Here is a 24,348-nt window from a genome sequence, read left to right as displayed (position 1 = left end):
ATTATAAAAAAACAAATGCACAGGTATTGGGAGCATCCATTGCCTTTCTCATGTCTGGTATAGAATTTTCAATTAAATATTAAATTATACATGTCTTGACTAAACTAGTAATCTGTTGCGTTTATAAAATGTTTGTAACTTTAAAGTTTTGCTTGAAAGGTCAAAAGACTATTTTAAACTATATTGTGGCGGTAAATTGATTTCAGTGTTTGTGTGTATAAGGGCAGATCTTTTAAAAATCTGTAAATGTATGGGATAATGTTTGTTTTATATAATCCATGAAATGGTATTTCTTTATTTTACTGAAAAGTGGAAATAAAGAGTATATAAGTCACAAAATGACTAACAGAATCTGTGCAACTCATAAAATGCTCTCATTCAATTTAATGCTGGTTATGTCATTTACTTAAATATTTATGGTAAAACCAATTAACTTAATAATCTAAAATAAGCCAGGGTTACTTTTGTAAAGAGAGGGGATTTTGTTGCTGTATCATTGATAGATTGTCCCAAATAAATACTAGTATTGTTTATGTAAACCATAATAATTCTGTTATTTTAAACTTATGCTAGAAGTGACTTTAGCAATAATGATATGGATTTTAATTAAAATGATCAATCTGAACTGGATATAAACGGCACATGTCCTCCGGAAGTTGACATTTTATCTTTATTTGCAGTAATTTAGCATGCAATCACTAGTCTTAGTTTATCTCTTTCATTATATACAGCTCTATACAGAATGAAAGGGACTTTGACATGACAAACAAAATAAGTCTATGTAAAAAGAACCTGGTTGCCTAAAATGTCCTTGACAGTCACTTAACAAAATCAGAAGAGACCTATCATAGAATGAATACACATTCTACTCACACAGTTGTGTTATATAATTGTATATTACTATGTATTCTTTTGTGCGTTATGTGACTTTATTAAGCAAAAGCTTTACTATTACAGAATGTTTCTGTAACTTGAACAATACTTATACCTCAATAAAATGGTGATCAAGGTGAAAAATTATATTTTTATGCCATAGCAATCTGCGATATGGTGGCATATAGCGATATTCACCTGTAAAACATTGTTTTAATCTAATATACAACATAAAACATGTATAAAATCTGTCTAAGATACATAATTTTTATTATCTTTAGCAAGTATACATTTAGAACATGTAAAAAAATGTTGTTTTACCAAATTTTTTTTTTCAAATCAGCAGTCTTTTTCATTTGCATTGTGATCAATTTTTATACCATCCCAGTGAATACCGTCATCTCTCTGCCGGAATACCAGTGTCATCGGAAATAGGAAGTTCAAACCCCAAAAGTCTCCAAACACAGATTTCATATTTGTGTTGAAACTATTAGTATTTTTAATTGGAACTTTCTTAGCCACTTCGAACAGTGTCTTTCCTTCCAAAGTTATCACCATTTGTGAATTAAAGTAAACAAATGCTAGAACACTAAAAAACAGATCAATATACAACTGCATGATCAAAATACAATGTAAAGCCGAAATGTTGCGAAATATTGTACGCCATATTGTCAATGGCAATAGTAAATCTGACCATGAAGTTAATTCAGGCCAGACAACATTACAAACATATTTGAAAACAAATATACCACAAATAATACAATTAATTGTTACATAAAATGTTAAGATTATCCAGTATCTTTGATTTTTGAAACCAATACAAGTTCCGACCAAGTAACAGTGATGGTCTCTTTTCAGAATACACGCCTTACAACTGTCACAATGATGTGTACGAAATGGCACGTGCATTGAACATTTGTCACAGAAATTCCAAGGAAGGCCTTCTTTTGTTGTCATATCATATACACAGTGACCATTAGCTCCACTTTGACTTGAAGCTTGTTCAATACGTGCTGCAAAATGATCGGGAAGATTTGTGTCATGTTGTTCCATGCGAAGATACGGATTGTCTTTGGTCTTTGGATATGCTGCGCTATATAGCATTACACAAAACCAGTTAGCCAGCATATTCATCACTACATACCAAATAAGGACATTCATGTAGTATCTTGTCCATGGACTGTAATCTTGGAACATGTACGGAATTATATAATGCATAAAAGCATATAGTTCTGTTGTTGATTGGAATATCATGATAAACACGATCATCTTCTGAAATATTAAGAGAGGAAAATTAGAAATTTTAAAGTGGTTCAGTTCAGCTTTAAGATTTTATTTTATTTTATTTGATAGGGTTTTTTTTTTTGGGGGGGGGGGGGGTGGGGGGGGGTTTGTTTCAGTTTGAAAAAAAAAATGTTTATCATATTCTGACAACAAAATTAAATATAAGCAAATATACTAAAGATCTAATGTTGAATCATTTGAAATATAAAATCAACTGAAGTTTATCAAATCTAGATTTTATAACTCGATTTGTAAAGGTATTTCAGGTCAGATTTTTGTATTTTTTGCTGTAACTTGGGAATGGCTATATAACTTTTTAAATTTATTAATGGATTGTCTTCATACTTAGGTCTACACAATAACCTTCAGACAAGACATTCAAACATACTTGACTGTCTAGATTTTTGTTACTAGATTAAGTTACTATATTTTTCTGGATTTTTGCTTTAACTTGCTACAATTTTGAGACATAGATAACTGATACAGACAACTTCCTAAACAGTTAAATATCACATGTGCTTGCTACAGTAAACTTTTAAAAATCTAAAAAAAATCTAAAAATTTAAAAATCTTTTGGCAAAAAAACGTATTAAAGATCATTAAAATAATACATTTTCTCATTTTACTGACAACTTATACAGTAGAAAGTTACCAATATTTTAACATGCAGCAATAGATAAATCTTATATCATATTGAATACTATAAGGATCCAATTAAGATCCATTAAGTTTTAATTGCTATTATTACACTACTAATATGCCTAACTTTTCACTTTTTGACTGAGTGATCTTTCAATGGAATATGCTGCTTATCTCTATATAGATCTGTAATCCTTAATTTAATTTTATATTACTTCATGAAATTCTGTTGCCTATGTATAAAAAACAACAAAAAAACAAAAAAACTTTACAAAATCAAACCATTGATTGTAAACATTCAGTGGTCGCCATCTTGTATTTATAGTAATATAGTATGACGTCAGTAAAATGCATGACGTCACTTAAGGTAGTACACCCCTAATGCACTGTCTCCACTTTGAAGAGTATTCAAATAGGCTCAAATCACTGTAAAGTGTATTGAAACTGAGGGGGCGTGGGTTCAAACCCCAGAAGGGGCAATTTTTTTTCTTTCTTTTTTTTCTTTTTAACATTTTTTATTAATCTCTCAGACCCCCTATGGAAGAAAAAAGTGTTTTGTTTTAATTATATAATTATTGTAGGTATTTATTTACTAAATAATGTCAAATTTAATAGCAAATATGATACCTGATATTTTCAAAGTTTAATAAAATAAAAACTAAACGGTAAAGGTATTTTATATTTTGCAAGACCAACCAATATACATTAAAGAAAATTTAGGCAAACTTTGAAAATAGCCCCTCATTTTGGAAAATTTTAGGGATATTTTAAATAAGGCTTTTTACATAGGGAAATGGTCAAATTAGTGTTAAAAGTGGGTGGGGTAGGGTTACTTTTTTATACATAATAAAAACATTTTGTTTAAAAACAATCATTATGCTTGTTTAATTTGTTACCTATATGTCATTGTTTATTTCTTAACAATGAGCAAAAGAAAAACATTTTTCATAATGATGATATTATAGATTATTCAGAGTTTCCTCATTTCTGAAAAAATCCCTTCTAATGGCAAAGTTTTAGTTCATAAAAATGTCCATAACTCATAAACAACACGGTAAATTTTGTTTAAATTTTGCATACAGGTGACATTTAAGGCATATAACTGTCCTATGTTGTCAAATTAACAATTCCTTATAGTGCCCATTAGGGGTGTACTACCTTAAATACATGATGTAGGGGTATGCTTGAATGTATACTGCTTGAATGTATACGGCCCCTGTTTTTTTGTTATATAAGTTAACTCAAACTGAGAAAGGCATGAATTGGTGAATATTTGATTATGTTCAGGGTTGTCGATCTGTGTTCTTAACGATTGTAAGCAGCATTTTGCATAATTTATTTCATTTTTATTTGTAATGATATTAATTATATACTGCCATTTAATATTTAACCTTGTTTAGATCTGTATCTTTCTGGAGAAAAATTATATTATTTAATTAAAGGATCTGACCCCATTAACTCGCACAATTTTCTTGAAAATTTACCAGCAAATGGTGCCGTACGTAGTTCTCCTCAAGTTCCAATAGCCAGTTACCTAGTTTTACTGTTACATAGAACTTTATTAAATACAAATAATTAGATCTAATTAATAAGCTTTTTTTATATTGACAAATTGACTTTATTATCTATAGGTGTTCCGGATTTTTTTCTCTAGCTCCCTGATATACTAGCTAGTATCTAGATTTAATTGAATTTGATTTGTTTTAAGCGCAATTTTAAGTTACAATGAATGTTTTTTACAGTCACTGTGGCTCTTTATTTTATACTATATTTAAAATGAAGAATTCTTTCTCATTTACATTTGAAACAATCTTTATTATACATACAAACGATCTTTTTCCTTCTTTGGCATTTTTCCTGGCGTTTTTCATCAACTTCTGGTGAAATGACAAATTTGTATCATCGTCGTCCACTGTTTCCGGCAAGGTCTTGTCATCATTTGTCAAGCGTCTCAGCGCCATTCTCAATCCTGGTAACCTTTTAATATAAAATGATGAAAATCTGGTTACTTATATAATAATATGAAGCGCAATGTAATTTCAATTATTGTTGGAACGCTCCTAATATGTTCATTCATTGTCATTTAATAGCGATGGTGTATTCTTATTTTCATTAATGAACGATGTCGCGTCTTTCTCTATTTTGCGATGAAGTAAAACCCGAATGCTTTGTAAAATGTTAAGAATAGTTATAATATTATTTCATATAAAATAAGTATAATTTCAACTGTGGAAAACGTCAAAAGAATAGCATGCGAAACGATATTTAATTACATATAAACTGGGACAGAAGATAACTATCTTCTTCTGTCCCAGATATAAAGCACATAAAGCAACGGCACATTCCTCTAAAATATTGCATTTTGCACATCATCCTGAAATGATGCTAAAACTATTAAGCCCCAACAATATTATTATTTTTATTTCACTATTTCACAAAAGTTATTAATGTTTGGTGTTCATAACAGTACTCATTCGGCATACAGCATATTTTACTTCTTTATTGGCCATTGCGCTTATAGTTTCGTGTACATGAAAAGCATTTAACATGGCTAAACCCATTACTAAAAACATGTTATATTAAAATAAAATATTAAATTGCGTTATACCGTAAGGAATGATTATATCAATACTGATGAAAATACTATTTTTGAGCACAGATGCTTAATGATAACAGTTCAAATATTTAACCTTTTTAAGTGAATAACATACCTCATTTCAATTTATATCCTTGAATTACTCTCAAAACAGAATTACCACATGTTAATTAATTAATATACTGCATCATAGTTATGTATTTCACCAGTTTTCCATCCCATGCAGTCATGAATCAATATATCGGTTACCTGAATTATTTACGTTACCGCGAAGTGAATATATATTAACCAATAGTTTCTACCTGCCAACTTAATTCAGTCCATCTTCCTTATAATTACACCAATGTCATAATTTATTTTACCTTTTACATATTATGCTGAAAACTAATCTCATGTTTGCAAAAAAAATGTAAATGTAAATTTATATCGTGTATGATATCTTATGTACATGACTCGATCTTCTATTATATCGATGAACTATATGCCACCCATGCATGAATGATATCGAAATACTCGTTTCGGCCTTAATCAGTTAATCAATATAAAGATAAGTCGGCAATATAACGATTGAAGGATCCGATCACATTGTATGTACATGAAGAAACAAAAAAAAAACAATGTGAAATATTGTACTAGTATCTGAACTACAGGTACAAGAAAACATTGGGGCTGTGATGTTTGGCATATACATGATAGACAGATATGTTAAGAATAACAATGCAATCTGGAAGTTAAGCAATTTATAAGAATTGTGTATCTACTTGATTATGCTCAAAATTTAAAGAGACCATTTCGTGATATCTATATAGTACTGTCTTCGCCTGTTGGTTAAGTGAACAAAAAACATAAACAAGAACTTTCTGTTTGATAGAGACAAGGACCTGGATAATGCAAGAACTAATCATGCAAGAGGAAGATTTCATTCACAAAGTACAAAAAATGTACATGACAGTAATAAATCTTATATTTTGACCAAAGAATTGTGTTAAGTTCACGAAGGCCTTATTTATTGCATTAAAAATCCATGCGAGAGTTATAGTTCATGGAAAGTGTTAACAAAACCAAAAATCATTTTTTTAACTTCACAAAGAGCCTGAATTAAATCATAATCCATGTCCATATGACGGACTTAAATATTGGCCTCCGATTATGATCCCAAAGATATGTGAATACCTTCATTGCTAGAAAATGGCCCTTGCGCAGGAATGATTCGTTAAGGTATCTGTAATGAGCGCATTTTTTTGCTGAGCTTTTCAATATTGTTGCTGCATTGCTGCATTGCAGCAACATTTGTACTTGTTAATAAGTTGCACGAAAAACCTTAAACCAAGAATTTCAAAAAGGGCGATAATTAAGTAAAAAAAATCCATGTCACAATTATGCACCTTTGATAATGATCTCTTAAATCGGTAAACTATTACGTTGATATATGAAGTTGCAAATATTTCGTACGTTCGTTTCCTGGTCAACTCACTCTTGATCGACTATTACCCTTCCGCTCCTTATTTTCTTACATATAGCGGAGATGCCCAAGTTATACTTCACTGCAGCAGACCGGGGGTCTGATAGGATATGATTTTGTTTAATTAAATATAGTTTATAAATACTTAAAATTATTACATTTTTGTACTATATTTATAATATTAAATTACATTCTTACAAAAATAATTCAAGGTGAAGACTGCGCGGCTATCCCACGTTTCCATTGATTTTAAGAATCACTGTTTCAATGTTGTAAAAATTTTGTAATATTGTAAATAGAACAAAAAGATCATTTAACCAACCTGGCATAAACTTCCAACTTTTTATCCTCCAAATATGTCCCCACAATGACGTATATTGACACAAATGTATTGAAATTCTACTTACTTATCGAAATATAAACACATCTAAACATGTTGTAAATATATATAATTGTTAGTGACCAGAGGGCAGATCTGAACTCTTAATCCCCCGTAAAACTGCCATACACATTAGCTCCAATACAAACAGCAAATAAACCAATAGATAAATTATAGTATTTTAATCGCGGTGCATTGAATAAATCTTTTATTTACGGCATATCTATAAACACTAAATCCGTGATCATATTTTTTTTAAAGTTGTGACAATTTAATACGCGGAAACAACTTTATATGGATCACTGAAATGTGCTTGGGTTGAAAAGGTATGTGGGTTTCCGGTAATATATATGATCTATAATGGTTAAAATTACCGGATTTTTTCCCATTCTTCCTCAAGAAATTGTATTGCGCGTTTTTCCGATCTCGAATTATTTTGTTACTTTTTTTGTAAGAAAACTATCTTTGACGATATGAATGAAGTATCTAGCGGAGACATATCGGCAAATTAAATTTGATATGTTTTTTGTTGTTGTTTTTTTTGTGTTATTATTCGGTATTAAACAACATGTTTCCAGATTTATGCTAATTGTTATGATAACTTTAAATGTTGTCTTTAAACACGGATTTATATTTGTAATATAAATCCGTGCTTTAAATTAAATTTTATTTCCACAAAACTTACCCGTAACTTAACAAAATATGTAGAAACTTATCTAAATCCGTTAGCAACGAGGTAGCATTTTGATGATAAAGTAGTTCATTATATCCTTATAAATGAAATATTGAAAAATATTGATGAAATAAAATGCGTATTTCCATTTTCCGTATTTTCACTGTAAAAAAATATGTTCCTTTGCATCAAACATATTTCCCGTATCTCCACTGGTTTCTTGCCGGACTACTTTCTTTTAAATTCGGCCTATATACACAAAATTTAAGGGGAGGACTTTCAAATTGTGATGTCAAAAAAATGAAAAATGTATATAATAAGCAGACAATTCATTTTTCCCCTATAAAAACAGGATTTATTTTGTCTTGTAGTATGAAAATACTAAAGCCGTATACATAGCTATCTAGTGCTCCTAGAAAATCTTTTTATGCGATAGCTATATCGTGCGCATGCGATAGATATTACCACGTGATAGACATTGTGTGCAAACGCGATATAGCTAGTACGTGCGCTTCCAGCCATGCGATAGGTATCATTAAAACTTAAACCTCATGGTCATGTAATACCATTCGCGTGGTCACATTATAGCTATCGCGTGCGCACGAATGGCTTTGGTATGTCCACTTACTGTCTGTTGCGTAGTAACGTAAAAGCTATTGCATGCGCACGTATAGTAGATGAATTTCCTAGGATATTAATATAACTTTGTAGGTTCTTGATATTTGTACGGCTTTAGTCAAAGCCGTGATATTTGTAAAATCGCATGTAGATTTCTATACTAAAAGTTTATTCGCTATGAAAATATGAATCTAATACAAAGAAATTATGAAACATATAATACAAAATGTGTTAACATATAAATCTACTACATATTATGGCAAAAAAAAAAATAGCGACCTCCCTAATTCGTATGCGTAATTAACTTAATTAAGCCCATGTCAAGCTATTGTGGATAATAAATGTTGCGAGATTTTCTTCTATTTTCATTTGCGTTTTGGTCGAGTTTTATACCATCCCAGTGAATACCGTCATCTCTCTGCCGGAATACAAGAGTCATCGGAAATAGGAAGTTCAAACCCCAAAAGTCTCCAAACACAGATTTCATATTTTGGTTAGCACTGTTCATGTTACGAACTGGTATTTTCTTATTCACTTCAAACAATGTTTTACCATCCATGGTAATGCACATCTGAATACTAAAGTATGCAAAAGAAAGCATTCCATACACTAAGTCTACATAAAGCTGTAATATTAAAATACAGTGTATTGAAGGGATGCTACCAAATAGTGTTCGCCATACTGTTATCGGAAAAACCAGGTCAGTCCATGATGTCATTTCCGGCCAGACCATATTCCTGACATATTTGAAAACTAGTGTACCACAGAGAATGCAATTAACCGCTACATAAAACGTTAAGATTATCCAGTATCTTTGATTTTTGAAACCAATGCAAGTTCCGACCATGTAACAGTGATGATCCCTTTTCAGAATACACGCCTTACAACTGTCACAATGATGTGTACGAAATGGCACGTGCATTGAACATTTGTCACAGAAATTCCAAGGAAGGCCTTCTTTTGTTGTCATATCATATACACAGTGACCATTTGCTCCACTTTGACTTGAAGCTTGTTCAATACGTGCTGCAAAATGATCGGGAAGATTTGTGTCATGTTGTTCCATGCGAAGATACGGATTGTCTTTGGTCTTTGGATATGCTGCGCTATATAGCATTACACAAAACCAGTTAGCCAGCATATTCATTACTACATACCAAATGAAGACATTCATGTAGTATCTTGTCCATGGACTGTAATCTTGGAACACATACGGAATTATATAATGCATAAAAGCATATAGTTCTGTAGTTGATTGGAATATCATGATAAACACAATCAGTTTCTGAAATTGACAAAGAACGTATTAAAATATTTATAATATTTACTGAAACAAAATGGTACGAACATTCGAAAAATACTTAAATTAACTTTACATTTTTAAATTCGCAAGCTGCATGGTTAAATTAGAAATTATTTTTTGTTGTTGATATTTTAATATAATTGGTCATGTATACATACAAATATTGTATTTGTAGTTTGGCCAGCTTTCTCTCTCTCTGCTATTTGTCTTTCCATTCTCTCGAACAGAGTCAAGTTCTCCTCATGCACTGGCAAGGTTTCATCATCATTCGTTGTCCTCCTAAACATCATGTACTATCTATATAGTCGATCTAAATAGAAAACATATTATAAGTAATAGAAAGAGCACCAAAACACGAGGTTATCTGATTTGTACGAGGGGCGTAGCCCCGAGTATTAATCAGATTGCCGAGTGTTTTGGTGTTCTTTCTCTTTTGTATCATAGTCAAACATAAAAGCACGTTCCCTGTTGTCACAATATGAAACCCCGGCAAAATGAACCAATAAACGAACATCTGAATATGACATTTCTGTCGCTTTCCCTTTCTCTGCCGTCACAGTATGTAAACCCCAGCAAAAATGAGCCAATCAATGGGCATGCTCTGGAGTGCGGGTAACTAATACCTGCACTCCAGTTAACGCACTGTGCATGTTAGCCTGGGTTCCAGTCTGTCGATTTTTTATGTGCTTCTGTTCGGCAAATCCACTATCAAAACCAGAGATGATGTATCGAGTATGAAATAGCGCGTAAGTTATGAATAAATAAAAAAAATATCAACGCCTGAATCCCAGGCTATGTGCATGTACACTGCGGTATACCGTACCCCGGATATTGCTCGATATTATGAGGACTTTCATCCCATTTCGCGACTTTTAACGGGGAACGAAGGTAAGTTCAGCGACGATATTTTTCCAAACTTATGGCTATTTCATTTATCTCAACGGGTTTTACATATTTAGAGGTATTTTTGTAGCTCTAAAAGACGTAAAAGTATTACAGGTATTTGTAAAATTGATAAAACTACCCCTAAACGATCCACTGCTCACTAGAAAATACTGACCGCGATACTGTAGAATCGTTAGAAATTATTATTTTACCAATATAAAAAAAATTGAATCGAGCAATTTTTTTATTCACAATCCAAGTATGCCTTGTCCAAATTTCAGGCAAAAAGTGTGAAAGTACAAAAAGATACAGGCCAAAAAAGATACAAGAAAGTGTACCGAGTATTGATTTTAAGTGTACAGAGTATTGCAAAATAGCCCAACTTTAGTGTACAGAGTATTGCAAAACAGAATGAGCACATTAGTATGGAAAATCGATATTTTTGTCTAATTTTCACGTCTGTTTATCGATTCAATTTCATTTTTCTGATAATGTACTGTTTATATGATATTTATTCAAATATTTCAGATTCAACAATGCATGTTATTACTGTTCTTTTCCTACGGGCAAATACAGAGATTTAATTTCCCATTTGATTGAAAATCACACTATGGATGAAATAAACTGTGTGCAGGGTCGGAAGCAGAGTAGAACCATCAAAATTGACGATAAAAATCTTTAAATACATGTCTCAAGAAACTTTGATCAAGGAGACCCATCTCTGAAAAGGACAAGAATAAAAAAAAACATATTTAGATGACATTAATAATAGGTTTTTACAGGGCAAGTTTGCCTTAAGAAACATATCGACGCACTTCATAAAATATTGGCCAAGAGCTTATGCCGTCCAAGCATGCCGGTATCGTCTTAATCTTTTACTGCATGAGCATAATGCGAAAAATGGCTGTTTTTATTGAATTATTGTTACAACTGCTATGAAACTATAAAAAATGCTTCAATGCTGATCAAACTGGGCACAAATGTAAGCTGGACCATAGCCTGTGGAATAGCATGCTCAATTTTAAATTTCCAGTTACCATGGCAACGGGGGGGATCGTCTCAAAATTGCCAAAAAATCTCTATCTACGTTGTTTTTTTCTCATCAAAACTGATTTCAAGGTGCACCAACTTCTCAATTGATTGAGATAAAGTCTAAGGTTTTCGGCGTTGATTACACGGTACCTTTAAATCGACCTGAGGCCATTTAGCCCCCCCCCCCCACACACACAAGTCCCAAGTCTTCTCGACGATTAGAGGGGCTACAGCCCCACTTCAAACCCCCAAACAGAAGGGGGAACATCCCCCTGTGTAACCCCCTTGTACCTTTTTAATGGGGGTGGCGCCGAAAAAGTGATCACTCTTTTGAACAACATTTCTCAAACGAAAAAACAGTATTTGGGGCTTAAATAGCGCATGTTTTACACTATTTGAGGCCTCAAAAGGGGTGTAAAGTCTTTAAAAACACGCCTTTATGAGGTAAATTGTTATAAGGAACATAACCTTTTTATTACATCTGCTGCCCTTTATCATAATCTTATCAAAATCCATTATTCGTTTTTTTGAGCTGTACCCGCTCGGCAGTCATACGGTAACTCATTGCTGAGGCGTAACAAAATTTCACGTGCAGACGGTCTGCCGTTGCTAGAGTGCAGGTGCAAAATGCCCGAAAATTACCTTTATATGGATTTTTGGCATAGAAGGACGTCGGTTGATATTAGATATTGGCACACTTGCTCAATACCGTCTAATATTGACAATCTTGAGGAAGTATTAATGCACTTTGGATGCATTTTTTTACTAATTAAAATAATATGCAATAATTATTAACAAATTCTGGAAAGGTTGATCCTTCGATAGCAACGAGAACATTTCAAACACAGAAAACTGAGATTTTTCACGAGCAGGAATGAAAATCTGGATTATTCGCAGATGTTTCCAGTAAAGTACCTCCGAATTCTGCATATTCTGCACATATAGTGTAAATAAGTATACACAGTAAGAAATATTTAAAATTAAATGTGGTAAATACTTTGTGTTTACTACTTGCATTTACTCTTTATTGATAAGCAATACTCGTTACACTAAAAAGCAATACTCGTGACACCGGCGGGCAACTCCAAAGCAATACTCAGTACACTGACCTGTGTATTTATTCTCATCTGAGGTTCTATTGTTGATTGAACATTTACAACATAAACATTATCATCATTATCACATTTCACTCGATTCAAGTTTTTCTTTTAAGGAAGTATATGCACAAAAACATCAAATTTGACTGATCCGAGCTCATTTATCACGTGAGCAAAAGACGAATTTTACCTCCTAATAACATTTCAAAGCTATTTCTCAACATTTTTGGGGTTTCAGTAACTAGAGAAATTATCGAAATATTTGTTTTTCTACAAAATTTATATCAAACCAATTCAAAATGACTAAATATCGTCATTAAACATACCTTCTTTCCTCGTTCAAAGTCGCGAAATGGGATGAAAGTCCTCATAATATCGAGCAATATCCGGGGTACGGTATACCGCAGTGATGTATATGTATACGATTTAACCCTGACACATTTTCAACAGAAAGGTCTCCAAACTATGATACAATACTTATTTTTAATTGTATCATAGTTTGGGGACCTTTCTGTTGAAAATGTGTCCGAGTTAAATCGTATACATATACATGCACCGTGCGTTAACTGGAGTGCAGGTATTAGTTACCCGCACTCCAGAGCATGCCCATTGATTGGCTCATTTTTACTGGGGTTTACTTATTGTGACGGCAGAGAAAGGGAAAGCGACAGAAATGTCATATTTAGATGCTCGTTCATTGGTTACTTTTCTCCTGGGTTTCATATTGTGACAACAGGGAACGTGTTTTTATGTTTGACTATGATACAAAAGAGAAAGAACATCGAAACACGGCTACGCCCCCTCGTATAAATCAGATAGCCTCGTGTTTCGATGCCCTTTCTATTACATAGTGAAAGGGTAATTATGTGTATGACGACGAATTTCAAATTTCAAGATAATCGATATCATTCTGTTCGTTGATCAGTGTTTTTTCTTGTTTATTTATTAGTTGAAATAATTATACCGTTTTAGCAAGCAGTGCACAATATAACAACAGTTGAACAGTCACGTAAACAAAAAATACTTAATGACCAGATCAACTGTCTGGGGCTCACAAATCGACAACAAAACGGAAAAAATATGTAAAACCGAGATTTTATGCAAATATACTGTAAGGATTTAAGTTTTCATTTTAAGGTTATTTTGCACAATCAAAATGTACCTGCACACTATATGTACATGGAGTGAGTGAACGGTCACTTGTTCAGATCTTCAAATGGTTCATAAATCTAGAAAAAATCCAGGCCTGTCATGTTTATAAAAGAATTCATTGGATTCTTTTTTACAATAGGGATCTACTAAGACAATATTTATATATAAAGAGATTTAGGTGACGTAACGTTCTACTTGCAGTTTTAATTTATGAATTTTAATGTGTTATTTGCCTAGGTATGTTTCTCACGAACCAAAAGTAGGTATTTATGAAACTACTTCCGTTTACAAAACTATAATATAAACAGCTGCCGTTGCTAAGCGCAAGTAATCTTGAAAAGCTGAAAGCAAGCGTATAATGCTGTATGGTGCTAAAAGCCAGTATTAATTATACAAAAAGGATAATAAATCATTTACCTTTTATGAAATCCTTATTTATGTTTTAACCCCAGCTTATTTAAAAATAACAAATCACAACATGTTTATAAATGACAACGTTGTTTACTTTCGCTCTTCGTGTGTAACCAATGAACCGAGTCTACTGTACTGTACTAAAACAATGTCATTTTTAAAACGCGTTTGATTTTTCATAATTATTTCAAAACATGCACTGTGTTATTATTAAATTGCCAGCACCAGAGACTTTAATTAAGACTTGTAAATTAAAGCTATTGAGTTACTGTAGTATTGGGATACTCTCCCTTTTTGTATTGTTTTTCATTACCTCCCTTTTCTTCAATATTTGAAAATAAATTACAAAATACATAAATCTAAAAAAATCAAAATAATTTCTAAGAGTAATTTAGTAAACTTGTAGTAAAGTACTTATCTATGATTCCGTAAACAATAGTGAAAAATAAGTGTCAACCTTTTCTAAATGTATTATATCTTTGGTATAAAAATAAACGGAATATCTCATTCAGTAACTCTGGTTTCACTACAGACACGAATAAATCTTTCGCCTTTTACTAAAGATTTCCGTGCAGTGGAACAATCAATGAGTCTATAGACTTATTTCTGAAATCCTCCATACCGGAGGATACTAATGAACATATCTAATTAGCCAGTCTACTAATGAACATATCTAATTAGCCAGTCTACGCTGAGCGTATTCTGATTATGTGGTTATTATTACATTATTGTTGTTTTGAGACAAGATAATCCTACACCCAATCTGACTGGAACAATTTACTTACAGTATGTGCTCAAGGGTAGTTATTTTTTTCTTAAACACTTGGTTGATCTCCAACTTAATGTACAGAACGGTGGTCAACATGTGAAACAAATTTTACTTTTAATAAAATCAAAAACTCTTTTCACTGTTGCAACTCAGATATTATTTGTTAAGTGGCACTAACTCCTGAAATACTTGGCAGATTTATATAAAAAAAATATGCTCAGGTTGCATGGTTTCCATATGGTTGATTTCTAACAGACTGATAAAACCAAGACTATATCCATCCAGCATTTTGGCAAGTAAGGGGGATGGAATATTAATAATACTAGAATGATTATTCCTCTTAATGTGCATACTAAAAGATTTTTATTATTTATTCAAGCTAAAATGTTTCGTTCGAAGAGAGGCTAAATTACTGGAGGTTTGTTGTCCTAGCTAGTTACCAACGGCAAGTAGCAAGGGACATTACTGCTGCTTATTACGATATAATCATGACACTGTCAGACTAACATTGCCTATTTCAACATTCTTTTTTTTTTTTTTGATCATATCATGGTACATCAAACAGGCTTAACTGGATAACTTACCAGTAATAATCAATTTCTCAGCAAGTGACCTATTACTAATCTCATTATTTTTGAATCAGCGGTGAGAGACAAATTAGACTCAATTAACAAGAGTTTACCAATACAGGAAATGATTTAGAGGTAAAACACAAGGTGTAAAAGAATTTCGACATGACAATGATGTTTTATTACAGAGATTCAGAATAAAAGGAAATGAGGATAATTACATTATAAAATGTTGATGTCTATACATATACTTGCAATACCTTCAACAGTATTTTAAATCGTTTTAAATCTAATAATATTTCAGCTGGAGAAAAATAATAGACTGCATTTAATGCAAAATAAATGTAAAGAATATGAAAACATGCTTCAAATTTGAAAAATAAAGACAACAATAACAGAAATATTGCTGAATATTTATAAGCAAAAAAGCAAAACCATCTAGAGAGTATACCTACAATACCTTATCAAATAATTCACATATCACATCATTAAAAAAAGTAAAAGTTTGGTGTTTAATGACTGTTCTTTATAACTTGTAGCTAAAACTATTTAATATGCTCAAATAATGAAAATCAGAAAACATGTGCATCAATATCTCCTCATTATCATCAAAACAAAAATATGAATGACATTGTGTATGTAAGTTAAGTATGATTGCATAAAATCATCCAGAAGAGGACTATTATGGAGCCAGAGAAAAATAATGTTATCGTCATTTTATGCTTTTCTTCACTTGCATTTGTTTTGCATAGAAACCAATTAAAATAAAACATAAAATTTAGTAAGCATTAAAATAGGTTCATGAGAATATTTTAAGGGGCTGAGTTTAAAAAGTTAAGAAACTAGGAGAATAAATAAACACTAATTATAACACTAACAAACATGTATTAATTAGATTTTGCACATATTGCAACCAAAAATTGTATACAATGCCACTTTACAAGAAACTTTCTGTAACTGCACATCAGTTAAAAAGCATTCCTTTCTTGATTATTTTCCTAACATCACGTAATTAATTATCTTATTGAAAACATAAACACATTTCATATTGACGAATCCGGCACAAAAAAACAACAACGCAAGTTCTGTTCACACAAAAATATGCCAATCTAAAAACATACATGTTAAGCCCGTTTATGAAAAACAAGACTAACAAGAGCTGTCACAGGAGACAATGAAGCTCGACTAATTAAATACTGGCTGCAGTAAGGAAGACAAAACTATGAAAGAAAACTCAATTATGATATAAATATATTTCTTCTTATGACAAGAAGTTATAGTTGTAAACATAAAGTCCAATTTCAAGGGGGAAAAATCTGGAAATAGTCACACTAGAGTTATGGACCTTGTCACATAACATGTGTGTAATGATAAGAAATATATATTTGAAGTTTGAAGTAGATACCTTAAAAAGAAAAGAAGTTATAATATTTCTTAAAGAAAATCAAAAGTTCAAAGGGAGATAAATATGAAAATATTACTTCAAGAGTTAAGAACTTTGTCACATAAGATCTAGTTGATGATGTTCATGGAATATGTATTTGAAGTTTGAGGTAGATACCTTTAAAAAGAAATAAGTTATAGTAAAAAATCTCATTTTTCAAGTAAAAAAGTTTAAGTTAATGGGAAGATAATTTTTGCAAAATTTGTGCTAGAGTTATGAACCTTGTCACACAAGATGTGGTAAATGATAATGAACATATATTTGAAGTATGAAGTTGATCCCTTAAAAAATAAAGAAGTAACAGTAAAACTAGAAATGTGTCCATAGGACACGGATGCCCCCACACGCCACTGTTCTGTCAATCTTATGACTCTAGGTCAAATATTTTTTGGACTACATGTGCCACAAGTTGAAAACTAAAAATCAACAAAGGGCCATAATTCTATTAAATTTTGTCGCAGCAAAAATTCCTTCTTTTACTACCATCTACACACAAAGGTTGTTAATCCCTGGAAGTTAAAGCAAAATCTGCCATCCGGTTTAAGAGGAGTTGCGTTCACAAAATTTCTACATAGTATATAGTGAAAAAATCAACAAAAGGCCATAATTCTGTTAAATTTGGTCGCAGCAAAAATTCCTTCCTTTACTACCATCTACACATTAAGGTTGTTCATCCCAGGAAGTTTAAGCAAAATCTGCCATCTGGTTTAAGAGGAATTGCGTTCACAAAATTTCTACATAGTATATAGTGAAAAAATCAACAAAGGGCCACAATTCTGTTAAATTTGGTCGCAGCGAAAACTCCTTCCTTATATTCCATCAACACATTAAGGTTGTTCATCCCTGGAAGTTTAAGCAAAATCTGCCATCAGGTTTAAGAGGAGTTGTGTTCACAAAATTTCTACATAGTATATAGTGAAAAAATCAACAAAATGCCATAATTCTGTTAAATTTGGTCGCAGCAAACATTCCTTCCTTTACTACCATCTACACATTTAGGGTGTTCATCCCTGTAAGTTTAAGCAAAATTTGCAATCCGGTTTAAGAGAAGTTGTGTTCACAAAATTTCTACATAGTATATAGTGAAAAAATCAACAAAGGGCCATAATTCTGTTAAATTTGGTCGCAGCGAAAATTCCTTCCTTTACTACCATCTACACATTAAGGTTGTTCATCCCAGTAAGTTTAAGCAAAATCTGCCATCCGGTTTAAGAGGAGTTGCGTTCACAAGATTTCGGGACGTACGGACGGACAGACAGACGGACGGACAAGTGCAACGCTATATGCTCCCACATTGTGGGGGCATAAAAATCTTGAAGGAAATTCCTAAGTTGAAGGGGAGATAAATCTGAAAATATTGGCGCTAGAGTTATGAACCTTGTCACATAAGATGTGGTTGATGATAAGGAGCATATATCTTTGAAGTACTGTATTCCTAGAAATGTTCGCGGATACAATATTTCGCGTTTTTCGCAACGTCGGCATTTTCGCGGAGACAAACTTTCGCGGATATGTAGTAACCGCGAATTCCGTGAATATTAAGTTGTTACGGCCTAAATAACAGTTTTTGGAGGCTACGTTTTTTATGCTTGAACTTGCATGTTGGGTGCTTTTAATTGCAGTACTTTATTTTTTTGACAAGTCGCGCCTAAAGTGCAACATTACTCGATACATTTTCATCCATTGACTTGTCGAACAAGAACGGTTGTTCCGTGAACACATTCATATTTCCTTACTTTTTTCATTATGTTATTAAGTAAGATTAAGTCAGACCCGTTAGCTTTTATTCTCATTTGAATCAAAACTGACTTTATCTTCAAAATGTCGATACGTATTTTTTACACATTATCGGACTGTACATCGCTTTCATTATAACAACATAACAGCTGTTTATCAATGTAGCACTTGATCTATTGTACTTTTAACAAAGGATTACAACTACTCCAAGCAAATAAAACCCAAGTCATTCAATGTTCGCAAACTGTAAATGCGTTTGTCAACGCCGTGACCAGCAAATAACGCCAATAAGCATGTTAATTACTAATAAAGTTTTTTTTTCTTTTTCAGCGTGCAAACTAGTATCAATAACATACATAAATAATTCTTTACACATTTCTATAACACCTGTGTTTTTATGTTGTTTTGTGTAAGTAGATTATAATAAATATTCTGCACTTTTTATGTTATATTTGGTTGAAGCTAGAAATGTTCGCGGATTTGTTATAAGTGACATATTCGCGGCTATAAAGATTCGCGGAATCATGCCTACCACGAAAACCGCTAACTTAAAATGCGCGAAATCTTTTCTAGGAATACAGTATTAAGTTGATCCCTTAAGAAAAAAAGAAGTAACAGTAAAAAATAATGTTTTTTAAGAAAAATTCTAAGTTCAAGGGGAGATAAATCTGAAAATATTGGTGCTAGAGTTATGAACCTTGTCACATAAGATGTGGTTGATGATAAGCAATATATATTTGAAGTTAATACCTTAGGAAATGAAAAAGTTATAGTGAAAGATATTTTACTGCATCAAAACTAAGCTAACAAGAATTTGTAACAGACTTACCAACGTCCCCCGCCTCGGGGAAGTTTTATATGAAACGTAAAATTGTGCTATTTCAAAAGATTGAGGTATGGAGTCCAAAATAATGATCAATGCTAGATCTGCAAATGCAACAATAAATTTATTAAAGAAATAAAAATGAAACACGGAATTTTAAAATCTATCATGTTAAGCTTTGACCTCTAAGTGTGACCTTGACCTTGGAGGTAGGGATGCAGGTGTTGTGAATGACATATTTTATTATTGTAACTATTTGTGTCAAGTATTTTCAAAATCCCTTGAACTATGAAGAAGTTATAGATCGGACACAAAATATACACTATAACAGACTATGTTAATCTTTGACCTCTAAGTGTGACCTTGGAGGTAGGGACCCATGTTTTGCTCCTGACATATCGTCTTATTATCGTGATTATTTGTGCAAAGTATTTTTAAAATCCCTTGATCTATGAAAAAAGTATGGACTGGACACAAAATATACACTATAACAGACTATGTAAATCTTTGACCTCTTAGTGTGACCTTGACCTTGGAGGTAGGGACACAGGTGTTACGCATGACATATTATCTTATCACTGTGACTATTTGTGCCAAGTATATTCAAAATCCCTTGATCTATGAAGAAGTTATGTACGGGACACAAAATATACCATATAACAGACTCTGTTAACATTTGACCTCTAAGTGTGACCTTGACCTTGGAGGTAGGGGTGCAGGTGTTGTACTTGACATATCCTCTTATTATTATGACAATTTGTGCCAAGTTATTTCAAAATCCGAAAGAAGTTCTAGATCGGACACAAAATATACCCTAAAACAGACTATGTTAATTTTTTACCTCTAAGTGTGACCTTGAACTTGGAGGTAGGGTCATCATGAAGGTGTTAAGCATGACACATCATCTTATTATAGTGACTATTTGTGGCAAGTATTTACAAAATCCTTTGATCTATGAAAAAGTTATGGACTGGACACAAAATATACCTTATAACAGACTATGTTAATCTTTGACCTCCATGTGTGACCTTGACCTTGGAGGTAGGTGACCGATTATTGCGCATGACACGTCGTCTAATTATTGTGAACAATTGTGGCAAGTATTTACAAAATCCCTTCAAAGATAAGAAAATTATGGACCGGACACGACATATACCCTCAAATAGACAATGTTGACCTTGAATGACCCTGGAACTACTGGTCTGGTTGTTGTGCATGACACATCGTTTTATTATAACAAACATTTGTGCCAAGTTATTTCAGATTCCTTTGATAAATGACAAAGTTATGGTCCGGACACGAAAGTGTGACGGACAGATGGACAGATGGAAGGACAGACAGACGGACGGATGGAGCCTATTTCTATATCCCCCTTTTTTCTTCGAAAAGGTGGGGGACAAAAAGGAAGGACAGCATTCAATGAACACATCAGATGCACATGGGCAAATAACTGAGAGGATGTCATTATAAATTATCTAAATTAGGAAATCATAGAAACCTACAAGATAATTAAGGTCAAGGAAGAAAATTAAATGAGAGACAAACAAAAGGATAAGGGTGTTGTGGAAGAGGCCAGGATGGGAAATGGCCCGAGAGGAGAAAGGGATGGTACTTGCTGAAGACGAGAAAAACAAGAAAGGACAGAAAAGTGTCACTACAGTTACATGTAACAATAAACAAGACAAACATCTGAGAAACAGAGGGGTGCCCCCTTGGAACAGTCACCAGTTAATGGTGCACCACACCTCACTCTTAGCACCAATATTTCCTTTTAAACAAGTCAAGACAATAAAGTGAATCCTCATCAAGCAGGGCTCGAATTTAACACTCGCAAACTCGCAAAATGCTAGTTGAAAAATGATTTTGCGAGTTAGATTTATAACTACTCGCAATTTTTTGCGAGTTGAAGAAAAAACAGAATACGCTCGTCAGTAAAATCCGAAATATAAATGGGGCGTAATATTCGCAGGTAGCCGAGTTATAAACTATGCGCGCATTTGCTGTCTGGTTTACATTTTCTATACCTTAACCTCGCTTAAAAAAGTATACAAATTTAAACCAGTCCAAATGTCATTTTGTCCGTGTAAATCAAGCGTGATCGGAATAAAATGTCTAAACGAAAAATAACGAACTTCTTCCCACTTACTGAAGCAAATGTGTCTTACTCTGAGTACAGAAGATGATTCACAGTCTATCAAAAGAAAGACAATCAGACCTTCAGTTAAAACGGTTAAAAATTGGGAAAAGAACTGCACGTCAGTCTTATGTATCGATACTAACTCGATGACGATGGAAATGTTGCCAAAATATTTTGCGCCGATTGTTGTGCGCATAATCCAGACCAGACATAGTCGGTATGGCGACAATATTGCATTATTATTTTTTTACATGTAGATTGACATTTGCTAAGAATCCCTGTCCACTAAATCAAGTTTTTGAGTAGAAAGTTACGTTGCTGATTCGTACCCCGGGCAGTTCGAACTCGTCCAAATAAATTACAATTTTAAACAATTTTGGAATTAAAAAATCACTGTCATAAAAAGTGCTAGTTGAATTCAGTTTTTGCTAGTTAAAAATTTGTCCACTAGCAAAAAATTGCTTGTGGCCAAAAAAGTTAAATTCGAGCCCTGTCAAGGGAAATTCTAACAGTTGTTATGTTTACAAAAGGTGGAATAAATAAAACACAGAAATGAACATGTACATACATATAAATAAAAGTAAACCAAATGACCAAAACAAAAATAATGTCTTAAAAGAAGACAGAGTAGCAAGAAAATCACCTACAAGAGCCCAATGAAGCAAGGCATTAAAACACGACGTAAAACTTTTGCTCATATTTTTTCCCCTTATTTATTAGGTCAGATGTTGACGTAACAGCTGGTGTAAGGAATTTCAAGTGTGTTACCTAAAGCACAAGCAAGCTAAGTAGAACAAGCATTTGATAGTATTGTGGGCAATACAGTAGTCCCCTACCGGTCCCTCAAAAAGTTCTTTAATTGTCATACACTCCTGTGTATTGCCATTTATAATGAATTTGAGGATGAAGTCTGTATTTGAAAATATCAACCACAAAACATAATAAAATAAGTTTGTCTATATCACAGTAATGTGTTAAGTTTCCATGCTTAGTAAGGAAATTATGTTTATACAACCTTGTCATATTATTACGATGTGGGATTTTAAAGTAAATTCCCTATAAGGAATGAAGAAGTTGGAGTGAAAATACCAGTTTCTCGAAAAAAAATCTAAGTTCAAGGGGGACATAATTCTGGAAATAGTCTTGCTAGAGTATTTAACCTTCTCAAAAATGTCGAGTGATAATAAGAAACATATATATGAAGTTTGAAGTAGATACATTAGGAAATAAAGAAGTTATTTAAAAAAGACAACATTTTTTCCCCTAAAAATTTAAGTTCAAGGGAGGTCATTACTGATATTTTTGTGCTAGAGTTATAAACCTTGTCACATATGATATGGTTGATGACCAGAAACTTATATTTAAAGTTTGAAGTAAACACCTTAAGAAATAAAGAACATATAGTGAAAAAGCTGAAAAATTTAAATCAGAAATCTTGAAATTCAGGCTATTTGTTGCCATAGCAACCAGAATTTTCAACATAGGAAGAAAAGAAAAATATGTGCATAATCTCTAGACTGCCATCTACCCATATTTCAAGTTTCATAAAAATATTTTCAGTACTTTTTGAGTTATCACTGGATCCAGTTTATGTGTTAAATTTGCCATATTTTCAGACTATTTGTTGCCATAGCAACCAGAATTTTCAACATAGGAAGAAAAAAAAAATATGTGCATAATCTCTAGACTGCCATCTATCCATATATCAAGTTTCATAAAAATATTTTCAGTACTTTTTGCGTTATCGCGGGATCCAGTTTTGTGGACGGACGGACTGACGGACTGACAGACAGACGGACAGACGGACGGAGGGTAAACCTAAAGTCCCCTCCGGTTAAACCGGTAGGGGACTAACAAGCAGTAAGCTTACAAGGCTAGTTAAATCATTGTTTCCTTACAAAAACATGTAATTGAATATGAAGAATTTAAGATAATACAAAAAAAAATGCTTGCTATACATATCTGGGAAATATTGTAAAATATTAGCAGTGTCAGTAACACAAATGTTTATCAAGTATTATTCCTTTTCTCTTTATGAAAACATATATTTTAAGAGTTTTATTTGAATAAAGCAATCAAATACCATATGAAAAAATATTTTCTCTCTGTCATATCTGATTTTAATTATTTTTTGTTATTGGTTGTATTTTTCGTTGCATCAACACAGTACAGGTTATATGGCTGATTTTGAGCTTAAATGGTGAAGGTAGACCTTTAATGCTTTATTTCAGGCACAAATGAGCACTGAGTAGAACCACAGAAGTTTCATAAGGTAGCTGGATAACTTCCACACATTAAATTATCCAAAGTCCCTGGCACGGTTCGAACCCAAAACTGAGGGGCAAGTGGTTTGAAGTCAATAACCTTAACCCCTTAGCAATGGATGCCCCACATTTTAAAACATTTGGGATATCTGATATTTTGAAACACACAAGTAGCCGATAGACATTATCTTTCATTTATGC

General features: G+C 32.7%; 2 protein-coding genes and 1 non-coding gene across 6 annotated transcripts; 1 reads left to right on the top strand and 2 right to left on the bottom strand.

Moving 5' to 3' along the window:
• Positions 1-1,126: 1,126 nt before the first annotated feature.
• LOC132730333 (palmitoyltransferase ZDHHC3-A-like) lies at positions 1,127-7,648 on the bottom strand. Of its 4 annotated transcripts, none has more exons than XM_060716227.1 (3): positions 7,177-7,648; positions 4,623-4,773; positions 1,127-2,145 (listed from the first exon to the last, which is right to left on the bottom strand). In XM_060716227.1, exons 2-3 carry the CDS (start codon positions 4,755-4,757, stop codon positions 1,213-1,215), a joined length of 1,068 nt encoding a protein of 355 aa, XP_060572210.1. In that variant the 5' UTR covers positions 4,758-4,773; positions 7,177-7,648; the 3' UTR covers positions 1,127-1,212. The 4 variants fall into 4 exon arrangements, with proteins under 4 accessions (XP_060572210.1, XP_060572211.1, XP_060572209.1 ...); XM_060716228.1 differs by lacking the exon at positions 7,177-7,648 and adding an exon at positions 7,053-7,155; XM_060716226.1 differs by lacking the exon at positions 7,177-7,648 and adding an exon at positions 5,508-5,757.
• Positions 7,649-8,490: 842 nt separating this feature from the next.
• LOC132730332 (palmitoyltransferase ZDHHC3-A-like) lies at positions 8,491-14,607 on the bottom strand. Its single transcript, XM_060716225.1, has 3 exons — positions 14,411-14,607; positions 9,986-10,137; positions 8,491-9,809 (listed from the first exon to the last, which is right to left on the bottom strand). The coding sequence occupies exons 2-3, from the start codon at positions 10,115-10,117 to the stop codon at positions 8,850-8,852; spliced, it is 1,092 nt and encodes a 363-aa protein (XP_060572208.1). The 5' UTR covers positions 10,118-10,137; positions 14,411-14,607; the 3' UTR covers positions 8,491-8,849.
• A 309-nt stretch (positions 14,608-14,916) lies between these two features.
• LOC132730342 (U5 spliceosomal RNA) lies at positions 14,917-15,034 on the top strand. The gene has a single exon (XR_009625750.1). It is a non-coding gene; the product is annotated as a U5 spliceosomal RNA (small nuclear RNA).
• The last annotated feature ends 9,314 nt before the right edge of the window (positions 15,035-24,348 follow it).

This window comes from Ruditapes philippinarum, unplaced genomic scaffold (genome assembly GCF_026571515.1).
Source record: "Ruditapes philippinarum isolate M1 unplaced genomic scaffold, ASM2657151v2 ctg240_1_1_1_1, whole genome shotgun sequence".
Lineage (NCBI taxonomy): Eukaryota > Metazoa > Mollusca > Bivalvia > Venerida > Veneridae > Ruditapes > Ruditapes philippinarum.
Note: the sequence above shows the minus strand (reverse complement) of the source record. Positions and strands in the feature narration are given on the sequence as shown.